Genomic DNA, 14,486 nt, shown 5'->3' with positions numbered 1-14,486 from the left:
CGGATCACACTTTCGTCCGACTGTTCATGGTTTTTGGGATTTGCGCAGCTTTGACAGGCATTTAAACGGGATTTGCACTGGGATTGCATAGCATACGATCGGATTTTGGCGCAGCTGCGCTGGCTTTCATTGCTATGTTTGAGGCTACGGTACATGATTCAAATGTGTGATCCACTTTACTGTACTCTAGATATCACAGAACCAAGCGCCTTACAGTAGTTAAAGGGGTTCCCAGACTTTAGTCCCTTACGGAAGATGCCTACATTGAAATTCAGGATGTGGGTTTTTTTTTTGCTTTTATCATTTTCTATTTTAATACACATAATATTTTATTTTTCCATCAGGAGTTTGTTTTTTACAGGATACATTTTAATTTCTATCAGCATCATTTTGGGAATATATCATGTATTTTGTAACTAGTAATGAGCGGACTCGTTCAAATCCGGATTTGGCTAAATTTGGCCAAACCCGAATTTTAAAAGTCTAGTCAGGTCTGGTTACTGATCATGATCCCCCACCGGTAACACCTGCGATTGTGCTGGCACTTATCACAGGTGTTATTTGTTTAAATGTCGATGGCAAAGTCAGCAGCGGCATTTAAGTTACAGTGGCACCACCATTTTGGGAAGGGGCTCCCGATAACGTCAAGCCACCGGCATGCTAGTGCCGGCTGCATGGGGCCACATAGATTTAAATGCTACTGTTGACTTTGCCAGTTGCATTGAAAGAGTTAACGCCTGCTATTTTTTGGGGCGGATTTCTTTGCTACTTTTTTGTTGTTATTTTTACTTTTATACCCCTCTGAGCCATAATGTGATTCTGGGGTTATATATATATATAAACTGTTGTAGAACTTTTTATTCTGTGTTTTTTTGTTCCTGATGTTATGAATGCAGCAATATAATTTAAAGTATACACAGCGTTATCATTCTTATTATTGTAAGTAAATTACTTGAAGGAGGTATTTTAGGACAGCTTTTTTTTAACACCGTATCACAAGTAGAGTCATCAATTTTAAATTGGTGGGGTTCATTAATTGGTGTGCTTGGTATTGGACCCCTACCAATTGGATATTGATCAATTATCCTAAGAATGGCAGGTAATCAGTAGAAGAAACATAATGGGGGTCGAATCGCGTTTTTACGTCGGGTTACCCGAATTTTACCGTTTTGTGATTATTTTCCCTGAATTGCCCCAGGTTTTTGGCGCATTGATCGGATTGTGGCGCGCCCGCATGCACGCGACAGAAATCGGGGGCGTGGCCGTCGCAAAACCTGTCGGATTTGGAGAAAACGCCGTATTTTCTAAAAAAATGTGTCGCTTGACACGCACTTACCTGCACCCGGCACTCCGACGGACTTCAGCGCAGCAGCGAAACCTGGTGGACATGGGGGGAACTACCTTAGTGAATCGCCAGAAGACACGAATCAGCGTCGGATAACCCGCCACTGGATCGCAAAGGGACCGGGTAAGTCAATCTGCCCCTTTTAACTTGGAAATATTATTTAAAATTTCACATTAGAGTAGGCATTAAAGGTTGTGTGCAGTCATAGTATATACAGTAGTTGGTATCTGAAAGTGCTATGAGTTTTGGCACCTAGTATGCCTTATTTTCTGGTTTCTGTCAGGTGGGTGTTTCAGGGTTGAACTAGACAATCTGCCATCACCTGACTGACAGTAAAGATCTTAATAATCATATTGATGCCAAAAGTAACAGCACTGATTGTTCACTAATTGTATGGTCTGTAGAATATATAGAGCCACACTTTAAAGTGGTTTGCCCATGAAAGAAAGTTCTCAAATTTTAATCCCCTAGTGATGTTTACACAATAAAGGTCATTATATCCCTTACTTAACAATTTTATTAACAATTGCTATTTTAGCTCCTGTAACTCAGTGGTGGTCTCTCTAAGCAGACAATTGTACTGTTATCTGACAATTATCATAGAAAAAGGAAGATGAGACAGATCAGAGATGATGAGATCCATGAGATGCATATAACACATACAGAATCAGCTCTGCTATATGCCTCCCTTTCCCTGGATGAGGGCCTTATCTGCCTGAAGCTTGTAGACTAAATATCTTCATACTGCTGCTTACTGACTGGAAGTGCCTAAGTCCAGTCCTGTGTCTGAGCTGGTCTTGTAATGCACGGGGGGGAGGGGCAGGAGGCATAGAGAGCTGCAGCTGTGCAGGCAAGGGAAGCTATTCATTAGAAGAATCCCACCATAGTCAGAAAACTTACGGACAGATCTGGGGACAACAAACATTGTATATACCAGGACTGATAGAGACAGGTTGGAATTAGATCTGTGAAATGGTGTATTTTGTTAATAACAGTGAATTAGAGAATGTGCTATCCTGTGTTCATGGGAATACCCCTTTATGGATGCAAATAGTTGGGGTTGGTTGGGGTGGAGGAAGGTCAACACCAATTTCCTATAATATACTATTATGGTGCAGTGCTGTAAGTAATTAGCTGTTATGGCTTGTCATCAGTCTAAGCTATTAATATCAGATTAGTGGTGGTCCACCAGCTGGGATTATCTGACTGCTACACTATGGGGCATATTTATCAAGTGTCTGAAAGTCAGAATATTTCCAATTGCCCATGGCAACCAATCACAGCTCCCCTTTAAAATATTCATGAGCACTGGTGAAATGAAAGCTGAGCTGTGATTGGTTGCCATGGGCAACTGGAAATATTCTGACTTTCAGACTGCTTGATAAATCTGCCCCTATATATTTACCAGAGCACCATTTTACAGTGACATCGGAAGAGCTGCAGAGAACTGTAGTACCAGTCTAAGACACTACAAAGTATAGGTAACTGAGCCTGATAACCAATGTTAACCATCAATATCCCCAAAACCCTATTGAGCCAAGTTGCATGGATATCACCATAAGGTTTCCATTGGGGAACTGCATCAATTTCATCTTCTGAGCTTAAATCCAATCCTACAGATTTCCAGTAAACATCTATATGTTCAGAGTAGATGCTGTACAGAATTAGGGCAGATTCACACTGCTCTGTGTGTGTTGTGTTGCGCATCCTTTCCGTTTTCTTTCCGTATTCCTTTGTTTCCGTTTTTTTGTTTTCTCTACTTTCCTTCTGTGTTTCCGCAAAAACAAAAAAACCTGAAGCTTTAACATAGATGTGAATATATCTGCTACTTATTTCTTAACATTGTCTTCTTCTGTATTTGTGTGCAGCATTCATTTCCGGGGAACCTGCACCTAGTTTTGGTCTTAAGACCTACAGGATTTTTTCAACGGACCTTCACCGACATTGGATTCCGCTTCAGCCAGGAGGACTTCATACTGAAGCTTCCGGTAATATTACCTTACTAAAGAGACTTCAAATTTGTGCAAATTGTATTAAAGGAGTTTTTTTTTAGATTCATTTAATTCATAACGGTAGTTGTACAATTAAAAAAAACTTTTCATACATATTAATATAGAAAAAGTTTGCTTTTACCACTGTTCCACGGCCCCTTCTTTCTTTATTGATTGACTGCTGTAGTGACCAACCAGAATCCTTTGATAGATTTTACTCAGGGGAGAGGGGAGGAGCCATGGAACAGCTTAAAAAATACACTAGACCTCAAACAGTTCTTAAAAAATTTGCTACCTATGATTGTGTCGCATAAGAAGAACTTATGGACTGGTCTTATGTCTTGGTTAGAAAATCTCTTAAAGATGGTGATGATACTATACTGAGTTCTGGTCAGTAATGCAGAACGGGGGCTTAGTTGTTAGCATTACAGCCTTGCAGCGCTCGGGGCCTGGGTCAACATCTGCAAAGAGTTTGTATGTTCTCTCCGTGTTTGGTGGGTTTCCTCTGGGTCCTCCGGTTTCCTCTCACACTCCAAAACATACTGGTAAGATGATTAGATTGTGAGACAGGGACCGATTACGTAGCACTGCACAGAGCTTGCCAAATCTGTATGTGCTTTATAAATAAATGAATTATTATTAGTAATGCATTATTGCTTCATGTCCTTAGGTGGTTATGCTCAGTTCTGCATCAGATTTACTGAAGTATATAGATGAGAAGCAGCTGACTACAGAATTTGGAGGAACACTTGAATATCGCCATCGGGACTGGGTTGTTTGCAGAACAGTATGTTATATTTTTAAACTTAAAGTACTTCTCCTTTTTTCAGGCACAATTGTGTGTACAATCCCAACCCATCCTTGAGGGGTGCAGAGTGTGTGGTCTCGCCCATGCACAAAATCCTTTGGGGACCCATAAGATGTGTCTTCAACTATAAAAATCCATTATAGTTGAGGAAAGTTATCATATCATTTATACTACACAGTTCAGCTTCCTAGGAGGAGCAAAAAATCAACAAACATGTTTATCAACCTCGACAAATCACAAGGCAGCTCCAATGTACTGTAGGTCTTATTCCACCAAAACTTTCATTGTGAAAATAGGCAAAAGCGCAGGAGGAGTCATAATCCTATTTTCAACATTATATTAGACCTTATCACAATGGAAATGTCTTGCAATTTCTTGAAGTTGTAGCATGTACAGATTTAGTGTATGGAGTTTACAGCCGCCTCACCCCCAGCAATACATACAGACGCCTCACCACCAGCAATACATCCACGTACAGCCACCTCACCCCCCAGCAATACATCCACATACAGCTGCCTCACCCCCAGCAATACATCCACATACAGCTGCCTCGCCACCAGCAATACATCCATATACAGCCGTCTCACCACCAGCAATACATCCACATACAGCCGCCACACCACCAGCAATACATCCAAATACAGCCGTCTCACTCCCAACAATACATTGCATACAGCTGCCTCACCACCAGCAATGCATCCAAATACAGCCGTCTCACTCCCAACAATACATCGCATACAGCTGCCTCACCACCAGCAATACATCTGCATACAGCCGCCTCACCCTAGCAATACATCCACATACAGCCACCTCACCGCCAGCAATACATCCAAATACAGCCGCTTCACCACCAGCAATACAACCACATACAGCTGCCTCACCACCAGCAATACATCCACATGCAGCCGCCTCACCACCAGCAATACATTCGCATACAGCTGCCTCACCACCAGCAATACAACCACATACAGCTGCCTCACCACCAGCAATACATCCACATACAGCCACCTCACCCTAGCAATACATCCAAATACAGCCGCCTCACCCCCAGCAATACATCCACATACAGCCATCTCACCCCAGCAATACATCCAAATACAGCCGCCTCACCCCCAGCAATACATCCACATACAGCCATCTCACCCCAGCAATACATCCACATACAGCCGCCTCACCCTAGCAATACATCCATATACAGCCGCCTCACCCCAGCAATACACCCACATACAGCCGCCTCACCACCAGCAATACATCCACATACAGCCACCTTACCCTAGCAATACATCCATATACAGCCGCCTCACCACCAGCAATACATCCGCATACAGCCGCCTCACTCCCAACAATACATCGCATACAGCCGCCTCACCACCAGCAATACGTCGGCATACAGCCGCCTCACTCCCAGCAATACATCCACATACAGCCGCCTCACTCCCAGCAATAGATCCACATACAGCCGCCTCACCCGCAGCAATAGATCCGCATACAGCACCTCACCCCCAGCAATACATCCGCATACAGTCGCTTCACCCCCAGCAATACATCCGCATACAGCCGCCTCACCCCCAGCAATACATCCGCATACAGCCACCTCACCCCAAGCAATACATCCACATACAGCCCCTCACCCCCAACAATACATCCACATGCCTCCTCCCCCCAGAGCTAGAGACCCCCAGCCTAGACAGATTGATCCCCCTCACATGCAGAGACCCTCCGCCTAGGACAGATGCTCTCTTTCCCCCCCCCCAAATCAGACACCCTACCCCTCACATGCAGAGACCCTCCGCCCAGGACAGATGCCCCCCCCCAGGCAGACTCCCCCATAGCCCTACAGGAAGAGACCCCCAGCCCAGACAGATTGACCGCCTATAATCCGCTCCTCGATATACACATTTTGGACCAAAGGAAGTTAATCTTTCCTGAATGGTATGATGACTGGACGTTCCCATCTTGTTTGGACTTGGATATGATTGTTTGTACAAATGAACAAGGCACCTTCAGGTTTCATGAAATTGCACCGAAGGATGAACCAGACTTGTCCTAGTCTACAATTCTCTTGCTGATATCTAAGCTTATTTCTTTAGCCTTTTCCATGAGGTTACAGTAGCATGTTTTAGGTGTCTCTAATTAACTCAGATGTTGCCAACATGAAGCTTACACAGATAGGAACGGTACAATAATTTTGGTGTAAACTTTGACTAAAAAGTTCTAAAAATGCCTTAAAAAGTCAGGTCTCAATGGAGGTAGTTTTTGAAAGCCTGATATTTCTCACAGTGATTCAGTCACCCAGGATTACATAAGAGGATAGCGTTGAAAGTTGGAAAAGTTGAATAAACATTCGGAAACCTTTAACATTACTACTGTTGTCATTTCACTTCTTAGGCTATTGAGGGCTTCGCCTTGACAGTGAAAGAAATTGCTCAGATGCTGCAGGCCTTTGGTACTGAACTGGCAGAGACAGAATTACCGAGCGATGTGTATTCAATCGAGCACATTCTCGCAAACCGCACTGAAAAATACTGCCAGCTAAAGGTAAGTCTAATTGGGTTTTATGAAGACAAATTGCTACAGAACCTGAAGCAGCAGCACTTTTTCCACTACCACATATGCAGTGCTGGGAAAACGTGGATGGTATGGCTCAACTGCCCGTAACGTTCATTACTTCCAGTGACTGACCACATTAAGGTGTGCCAATTACACTGGGGATCAAATTTTAAAAAATTGTTTGTTTGTTTGTTTTTTTTTTCAACTGTTCCGGGGTATCTTGCAACGGTAAATACCTTCCATTTCTGTCCAGCAGTTTATGAGATGTTAAGTGATTCCATCTAGAAATAAGTTCAATAAAAGAACGGTACCATGGATGAGAGGATACAAATGTGATTACAGTTAGAACATGGAGCACGAAGGTCCAAAAACATCTCATTGCTGGTATTCAAAGAAATTAGGTTACAGTAACCTAATGGAAAATTCCAAAACCGGAGATACGCACATGCGCAGTAGAAAAGAGAGAGTGCACTAAAGAAGTGCCTAGTAGGCGGGATCAACATATGCCACGGGGGGTGGAGTAGACATCAATCTCGCTCCACAGTGAGGCTACTCCACACCCTAGTAGCTTCTGCCGATCATTTACTTATATCAAAGATAAGGATTTTATGTGAACATACTGAATGTAATGTTTATTGCTTGTAATGTAATGCTTAAATATGTAGAAAATTGTTTTAGTAGATGGGTACTCCCTGTAGTGTATTACACCCATATTGATATTTGGTGGGAAGAGACGCTGTTTTTAAGTGTCAGGACCTGCTTTTTAGCAGGTGACTGCCCACTCGATGCTGCTCCTTACCTTGCAGCAATTGGTGTTGCCTGAGGCAAGAGGCTCAGCACACCTTTTTTCCGGTGCTCAGTGATGAATCTGGTGCATATTATAATAATATTACTGATAAAAATAATACATTTAATAATAACAAATATAATTATAATAATTCAATAATACATTATCACTAGTTTTCATACATACTAAGGCTACATTCACACACACTCATGGGGGATGTATATACGCCGTATATAGGTCCCCCGTAGATGGGACATCTGCGGCACCGTACAGTTCCGCAGCCGGGAGAAAGACTGTGGAGAGGGACGGGGGTGAGCGACGCTCATCCCCTCTTCCTCTCCCCGGCGCCGATGTGTGCCTGTCATACTACGGTACACCAGTACACTTTAGTGTGAATATAACCTAAAATAGCCCTTCTATATAACGCAAAGTATAATACATGATTCTCTTCTATCTTTAGAAGGACATCACCTCAGTTACAAGAGAAGGGGGCTTACTGCTGGACAGTTTTGAAATACCAAGCACAAGTTTAGTTACTGAACAGGAAACCTGTGAAAAACATGGAGATTGGGAAACCGTGAACAGGTATGACACATAGTGCAGTCACATAGCATTTGTATTTTTTGTAGTCTTTCTGGATATATGTATTTTCTTAAAATATCCATAAAGTCAGCTAGTGCTATTTATGACTTAGTCTTACAATCTTCTCACAGCAACCATTGCAAATGACAAAGCCAGTAGAGCTAGAAGTGCTACTTGATTCTCTTGATGGCAGTTACCTTTTTCATAAATTGGAGCTTCATTTGTAATGTCCCACAGGACTGGTCATCACAAAATTTATACTATAAAAGTGTAGAGTCAGCTCACCTGAGGATCACGTAGCAGCATTTGGTAAGATTGGAGCAAGGACAACTCATTTCCAAGAGAAATGTATGTTCAGTCTGGCCATGCCATGATGAAGGATTTTTTCCGAAAGCATAGGCAATAACGCTGTGCATGTCTGTGTTCTCCGACATGTTCATTTGCCATTATGAACTTTTAACAATATAAAATACATTTTTTCGTTTTACTTATCTTGGATGGTTGTGTGAAGCCGTACTGAACATACATCACAAAATTTAGCTCCAGTTAGTTTCATGGTTGGCTGGATATGGTTTGGCCAGCCCCCTTGCTATGTTTAAACTGCCTTCCCCTACAAAACTTGAGTTACCTTGGTTAGACAAATAATCCTTGCTAATGTCATGTGCAAATGTAGTGTTTTCATACGTGTCGGAGCCTCTTGATGTATCTAGCTGCGCCGGGAACACCGGTTTTTGGACCCTTTATTTTAAAAATTTGCTTTTCAGTTATTATTAGTAAAGTGATATTGACCTTGTTCTTTAAATAATTAACATGTCTATGTCCTAAGGTTGTTGGCACAGTTACATGAAATGGAAAGTGCCTTTGATGGGTTTTGGGAGAAACACCAGCTAAAAATGGAGCAATATTTACAACTGCTCAAATTTGAACAACATTTCCAAGAGGTAAAGTATAAATGTGCAACTTTATTATTTTAATATATACTCTGTCTCCTTTAAGTTCTACAGATTAAGGGTTTTTGGATGACCCTTATAGCTCCTGCAAGGGTTCTTTTATACCTGTATGTCTAGGCTTGGACTGGCACATCAGAGTTCCAGAGTATCATCCAGTAGGCCCAGGCTGTAGTACAATAATGGGTTTTGATGGCAACCTAATTGGAAGTCTACAATAAGATTATGGAGGGTGGGCTCAAAAAACCCCAGACCATACACAAGTATGAGGATAGAAGGGTTAGGGGTTCTTCTCTTTGCTATCTCTACAGCCCAATCAAGATTAGTCAGTGCTTGGATGGCATTGGTCCAGCTAGAAGCATTGGCCCCAGGTGACCACCCAAACCGGTGGTTCTGCCTCCTGGTTTGTCTTTGCTATAAACAACTGGACTTTCTCTTATTGGTTACAAAATAAAATGTTATGCTGTACAAGATTTATACATACATGATGTTTTATTACATTGTATTCCCCAGCTGAAGAATGCTACTGACTTTTTGATGGCACAACAAACTGGTGTACCTGATACCGGAAACAATATATCGGAAGTCAAGCAGCGACTTGCGGAGTTAAGTAACATTGAAGAAAGGTCAAAGGTGAGACTCCTCCTCTTTCTACATTAATGGTAATCCTGGCAGAAATATTGATTATATTGTAGGAGAGCACTACTACTAGTTGTTACCTAAAATCCAGGACAATGTAATACAAAGAACATTAGAAATGTGGATGTTATTATGCCGCTTTATGTTTGATGTAAGATTTGTCAACTCTTTTGATTGAACCCTTTGTCATGTTCCAGGAATTAATAGGAAGGTCACAAATGGTGATTTTACATGGACACCAGCTAGCAGCTAATCATCATTATGCACTAAACCTGATCTGCCAGCAATGCAATGAGCTGCGGCACGCGTCGGACATCTTGTCTGAGGAGATTAAGAGGAAGCTTGCACGTCTCTCCACTACACATGAACTGCTTGTACGACTTCAGCAGGTAATAGACAGGGGCCATGGACTGTATGAAAATTGTGAGATCTACAAGTCAAATTTTTTTCAGTCGTTATGCAGTTACTGCCCATATATGGTACAAGAAGAAAAACCTTCTTTGTCCCTTCTGGCTATGTTTAGTTCTACAGTTTATTGACCTTTAGGGAATCTTTTCCTTGTGGAATAGATATATAGGTTTGACTTTAAACCCACATTAGGCTTCCTGAAAGTCATGCTCAATGGTAAGGGGGCATTGTTTTCCTTGAAAACTTATTTTCATATTCTCCAAAATTCCCCAATAGAGCATGAATGGCTGTAAATCTCTACACGCCTGCAAGGTGACCTTAATTGGCAAAGTCTCCATGAGGAGAACTCTTACTCCCTGACCCTAAATACTTCTATGGTATTCCTCTTGTATTGGTCTTTTTAGAATGTATGTATATAGAGAGAGTTTTATCTCTATATACAAGTACAGTTAGCTGATGAAAAGTCTGAGAAAACTTTTTTATTTGGTTAAATTATAAAAACTAATAAAATAACAGTAATAATTATAAATGTACAAAATGTCCAATACAGAATGCTACCTAAACATCAAAGTAGATAAAATTTATTTTCTGCAAAATAGTAAAAATCTACAACTACACCATGGGGCTTATTTACTAAGGCTCGTGAATCGAACTTATGTCAGACTTTTCGCCGTTTTCGGGATTTGCGCAGCTTTGACAGGTATTTAAAAGGGGTCTGCTTTGGGATTGTGTCACACTTCACGCAGCTGTGCTGGCTTTCATGCGACAGAAGTCAGCAGGCCTGTCGTCGGATGATCCGACTGATTCGGACTGAGTGCGGGATTTAACTTTAAAATTGTCACAAGACAATGCACTTACATGCACCAGGAAGAAGAAGGTGAACTCCGGACCTGAGCGGGGAAGCGACACATCGGGCGTACGGTCTTAGTGAATCACGGCACACTACATTATCATCGGGCAATGCACTTTAGGTAAACTCAGTCGGAAGGGGAAGTAAATGTGCCCCAGTATGTTGTTTATGGTGGTCTGTAAATTGTGTAAATAATAATGACACGACTGGTCTTGAATGATACATCTTGTCTTTCAAAAAATATCTTGATAAAGGACAACCTGTGTTCTGTTTCATTCCAGGCTCTTGAAAGCTGTGATAAAGGAGCTTACTTTTTAGCAAACCAGCAAATGGACAAGTGCCAGTCAAGGGAAGGGGCTCAGAGGGCTTTACAAGACGTGGAGACGTTTCTAGACAGCTCCGCGTTGGATTTAAGTTTTGATCCACAATCTTTACAATATGATTTTGAATCTATTCTGACGGAGGAGTTGAAGGTACATGTAAACATTATTTTTCATTCTGTATACTGCGTACATGTTTTATTACAAAGCCTAATAAAGACCTAACATAGAAAGGTTTTTGTGATCTCTTCCCAGATCACCACTGGAAAAAGGCTTAAAGGGGTTGTCCAATGCACTCACCACTTTCAGCAAACAATTGATATTGTTTGTGTAAGGAAAAGTTAGACAATTTTCCAGGAATGGATGTAGAAAGTATATTGTAAAACGGTGTAACTCTTCATTACATAGTTTTCAAATATACTTTCTGTATCAATTCCTTACGTTTTTCTAGATCTCTGCTTAACGTCAGTCTATGGGAAGCTTCACAGTTTACTTCCAGTGGATAGAAATCTGTCCATAGTCATGTGATGTCATACAGGTGCACAAGCCGTTATTAGAACAGAGAGTAATCAAAGCCACGTGATACGAATGCCCTCTGCACACCCTAATGCACCCTTGTGACTGACAGCAAGCAGAGATCTAGAAAACCATGAGAAATTAATACAGGAAAGTATATTGGAACATTGTATAACATTTCCTTACGCAAACAATATCAATTTTTTGCTGGAAGTGGACTTCCCCTTTAAGTAGATTGGGCCACATCTACTCATATGGTCTCTGGGGAGTTTTATAATAGGGAATCAGCTTCTGAACTATGACCCGACAGGGAGGTATGACTGTGGCCAACCATGCATTACATGGACAACCATTTATCCGATGTAAGACTGTAAATATGTTATATAATGTTTACCTACATACCTATATCTACACTAAGCTCAGGGGTCTTCAGAGCTGGCTGTTTTAGAGAGAAGGAGTCCTTTGCAGGCTTATTCAGTCCATTTAGGAATAAAGGGAATTATAGTTGGCCTTCCGCTGGGCAGCCCCCTTCTGGTGTGAACTAACTTTAATTATACTATATCCTTGAATATGTGGATCCTATGTAGCATGAAGTCCTCCCGTGTAACAGTTGCAGTTGGCTCTAAGACTTGTAATACTTCATACATCTAAAGTAGTCTGAGATGGGGAGAAACACTTGGATGCTGTGGAAATCGCTCTGTACAAAAGATGCTAATAACTGTAATGAAAGGATGAAAACATCAGAATTACGTTCTACTTAATGGTTGAAAGCCGTTTTTGGAACCGACAGAATCTGCAGCTGCACTTTCTTTATGAACACTCTTGAGTTGATTTTAACCTACTTATCTTAAACCCAAAAATCCAATTCACGTTCAACATCTGCCAAGGAAAAGTATATTCAACAAAGATTTTTTTTATAGTATCTGGCTAGACAGTCCATAGCTCACAAAGAAGAAGAAAGCTCCAATCATCAAAATTATTGTAGTTATGCATTGAAAGTTTCTGTTTGCAACATTTTTTGTCACCTTATGACTGTTTTCATCCATAGTTTGTCATGATTTTTGGTTCCAAGCCTTCCTTCATTCAGAAAGACATTTCCAAAGGGAAACCCTTGGTTTGTCATCCTTTCTTTAATTGCAGCCAACTGGTAAGATCAAAAAGGTTCTTTTTTTCTCACTAATGTACACACTGCTCCCCATCCTGAGAAAACCAGAAATGTAAATATTTTTCCTAATTTATTAAACAAAAATAATTGAAATATCACTTGGTGAGAAGTATTCAGCCCCTTTGCTCAGTATTGAGGAGAAGCAGCTTTGGAGCTATTACAGCCATGAGTCTTACAGCCATGGGGATCCTCTGCCTCTTCCTTGCAGATCCTCTCCAGTTCCCTGTGGTTGGATGGTGAACGTTGGTGGAAGCCATTTTAAGTCTCTCCAGAGATGCTCAATTGGGTTTTATGTCTGGGCTCAGGCTGAGCCAGTCAAGAATGGTCACAGAGATGTTCTGAAGCCTCTGCTTTGTTATTTTAGCTGGGTGCTTAGGTTCATTGTAATGTTGGTAGGTGAAACTTCGACCCAGTCTAAGGTCCAGAGCATCTGGAAGAGGTTTTCATCCAGGATATCTTTGTACATTGTGTACATGCCTCTGTACTTCATCTTTCCTTCAATTACAACCAGTGGTCCTGTCCCTGCCCCATAGCATGTTGCTGCCACCCCCATGTGTCACTGCTGGGATTGTATTTGGCAGGTGATGAGCAGCGCCTGCTTTTCTCCACTGCTTAGAATTAACACCAAAGACTTCAATCTTCATCTCATGAGACCAGAGAATCTTATTTCTCATAGTCTGGGAGTCCTTTATGTGTTTTGCACATTGTATGCGGCTTTCCTCTGTCTTGCACCGACTGGTGGAGGCTTCAGTGTTGGTGACTTCGTAGAACTTTCTCCCATCTCCCTACTGCCATCTCGCAAATGTATGAAAACATTTTCACTGCATTTGGAATTCAGCCACAGTGATCTTGGGGATCTTCTTTAACTCTCTCACAAAGGCTTTTCTCCCATGATTGCTTAGTTTTGCTGGATGGCCAGATCGATGGTAGTCTCAAACTCCTTCTATTTAACCCCTTACCAGGTCTTGGTGCATGGAGAGGGCTCATGGGCTGAGCCCTCTCCATAGCCAGTAAGTCTTTGCTGCATATTACAGCAAAGACTTACCGGTAACTCCCTCGATTGGTGCTAGCATCGATCACGGGTGTTTTCCAGCCGATCGACGTCGGCAATGCTGCCGGTGGCTTCAAAAGTGGGTATGGGCGCCGCCTAGGATTGTCACTACCCATGACGTCATCCGTTGTCACCCGAAGACCCGAGGCTGACTAGTGTTACCCCTATCATTACAATGTGCTATCAGCACATTGCAATGAGTGAGGAGGAAAATCCCCATATACTGCCATACTGTAGTATGGCAGCATATGTTAGCATCAATCAAACAACAGTTTATTATAATAAAAAACCCTAAAAATTCAAATCACCCTTTCCCTAGAACTGATATAAATAAACAGTAAAAATCATAAAGACATTAGGTATAGCCACATCCAAAAATGCCCGCTCTATCAAAATATTTCAACGCATTTAACCCTGTAACGGAAAATAGCGCCCAAAGTAAAGAATGGCACTTTTTTGCCAATTTGAAAAATTAAAAAAATCAATAAAAGGTGATCAAAAGGTTGTACAGTCCTAAAAATTATAGC

At 41.6% G+C, this 14,486-nt stretch overlaps 1 protein-coding gene across 3 annotated transcripts in view; it reads left to right on the top strand.

Moving 5' to 3' along the window:
- Window positions 1-14,486, top strand: part of MCF2 (MCF.2 cell line derived transforming sequence) — a 93,637-nt gene that overhangs the window by 39,212 nt on the left and 39,939 nt on the right. For all 3 annotated transcript variants that reach the window (XM_072125930.1, XM_072125928.1, XM_072125931.1), the window contains 8 exons: window positions 3,214-3,333; window positions 4,007-4,123; window positions 6,533-6,682; window positions 7,942-8,066; window positions 8,890-9,004; window positions 9,524-9,643; window positions 9,847-10,038; window positions 11,189-11,380. In XM_072125930.1, the coding sequence (XP_071982031.1) occupies window positions 3,214-3,333; window positions 4,007-4,123; window positions 6,533-6,682; window positions 7,942-8,066; window positions 8,890-9,004; window positions 9,524-9,643; window positions 9,847-10,038; window positions 11,189-11,380 (1,131 nt within the window). The remainder of the gene's footprint in view (window positions 1-3,213; window positions 3,334-4,006; window positions 4,124-6,532; window positions 6,683-7,941; window positions 8,067-8,889; window positions 9,005-9,523; window positions 9,644-9,846; window positions 10,039-11,188; window positions 11,381-14,486) is intronic.

The sequence above is a fragment of the Engystomops pustulosus genome, chromosome 9 (assembly GCF_040894005.1).
Source record: "Engystomops pustulosus chromosome 9, aEngPut4.maternal, whole genome shotgun sequence".
In the NCBI taxonomy this organism is placed as follows: domain Eukaryota; kingdom Metazoa; phylum Chordata; class Amphibia; order Anura; family Leptodactylidae; genus Engystomops; species Engystomops pustulosus.
The sequence above is the reverse complement of the archived record's forward strand: the minus strand, read 5'-3'. Positions and strand labels throughout refer to the sequence as shown.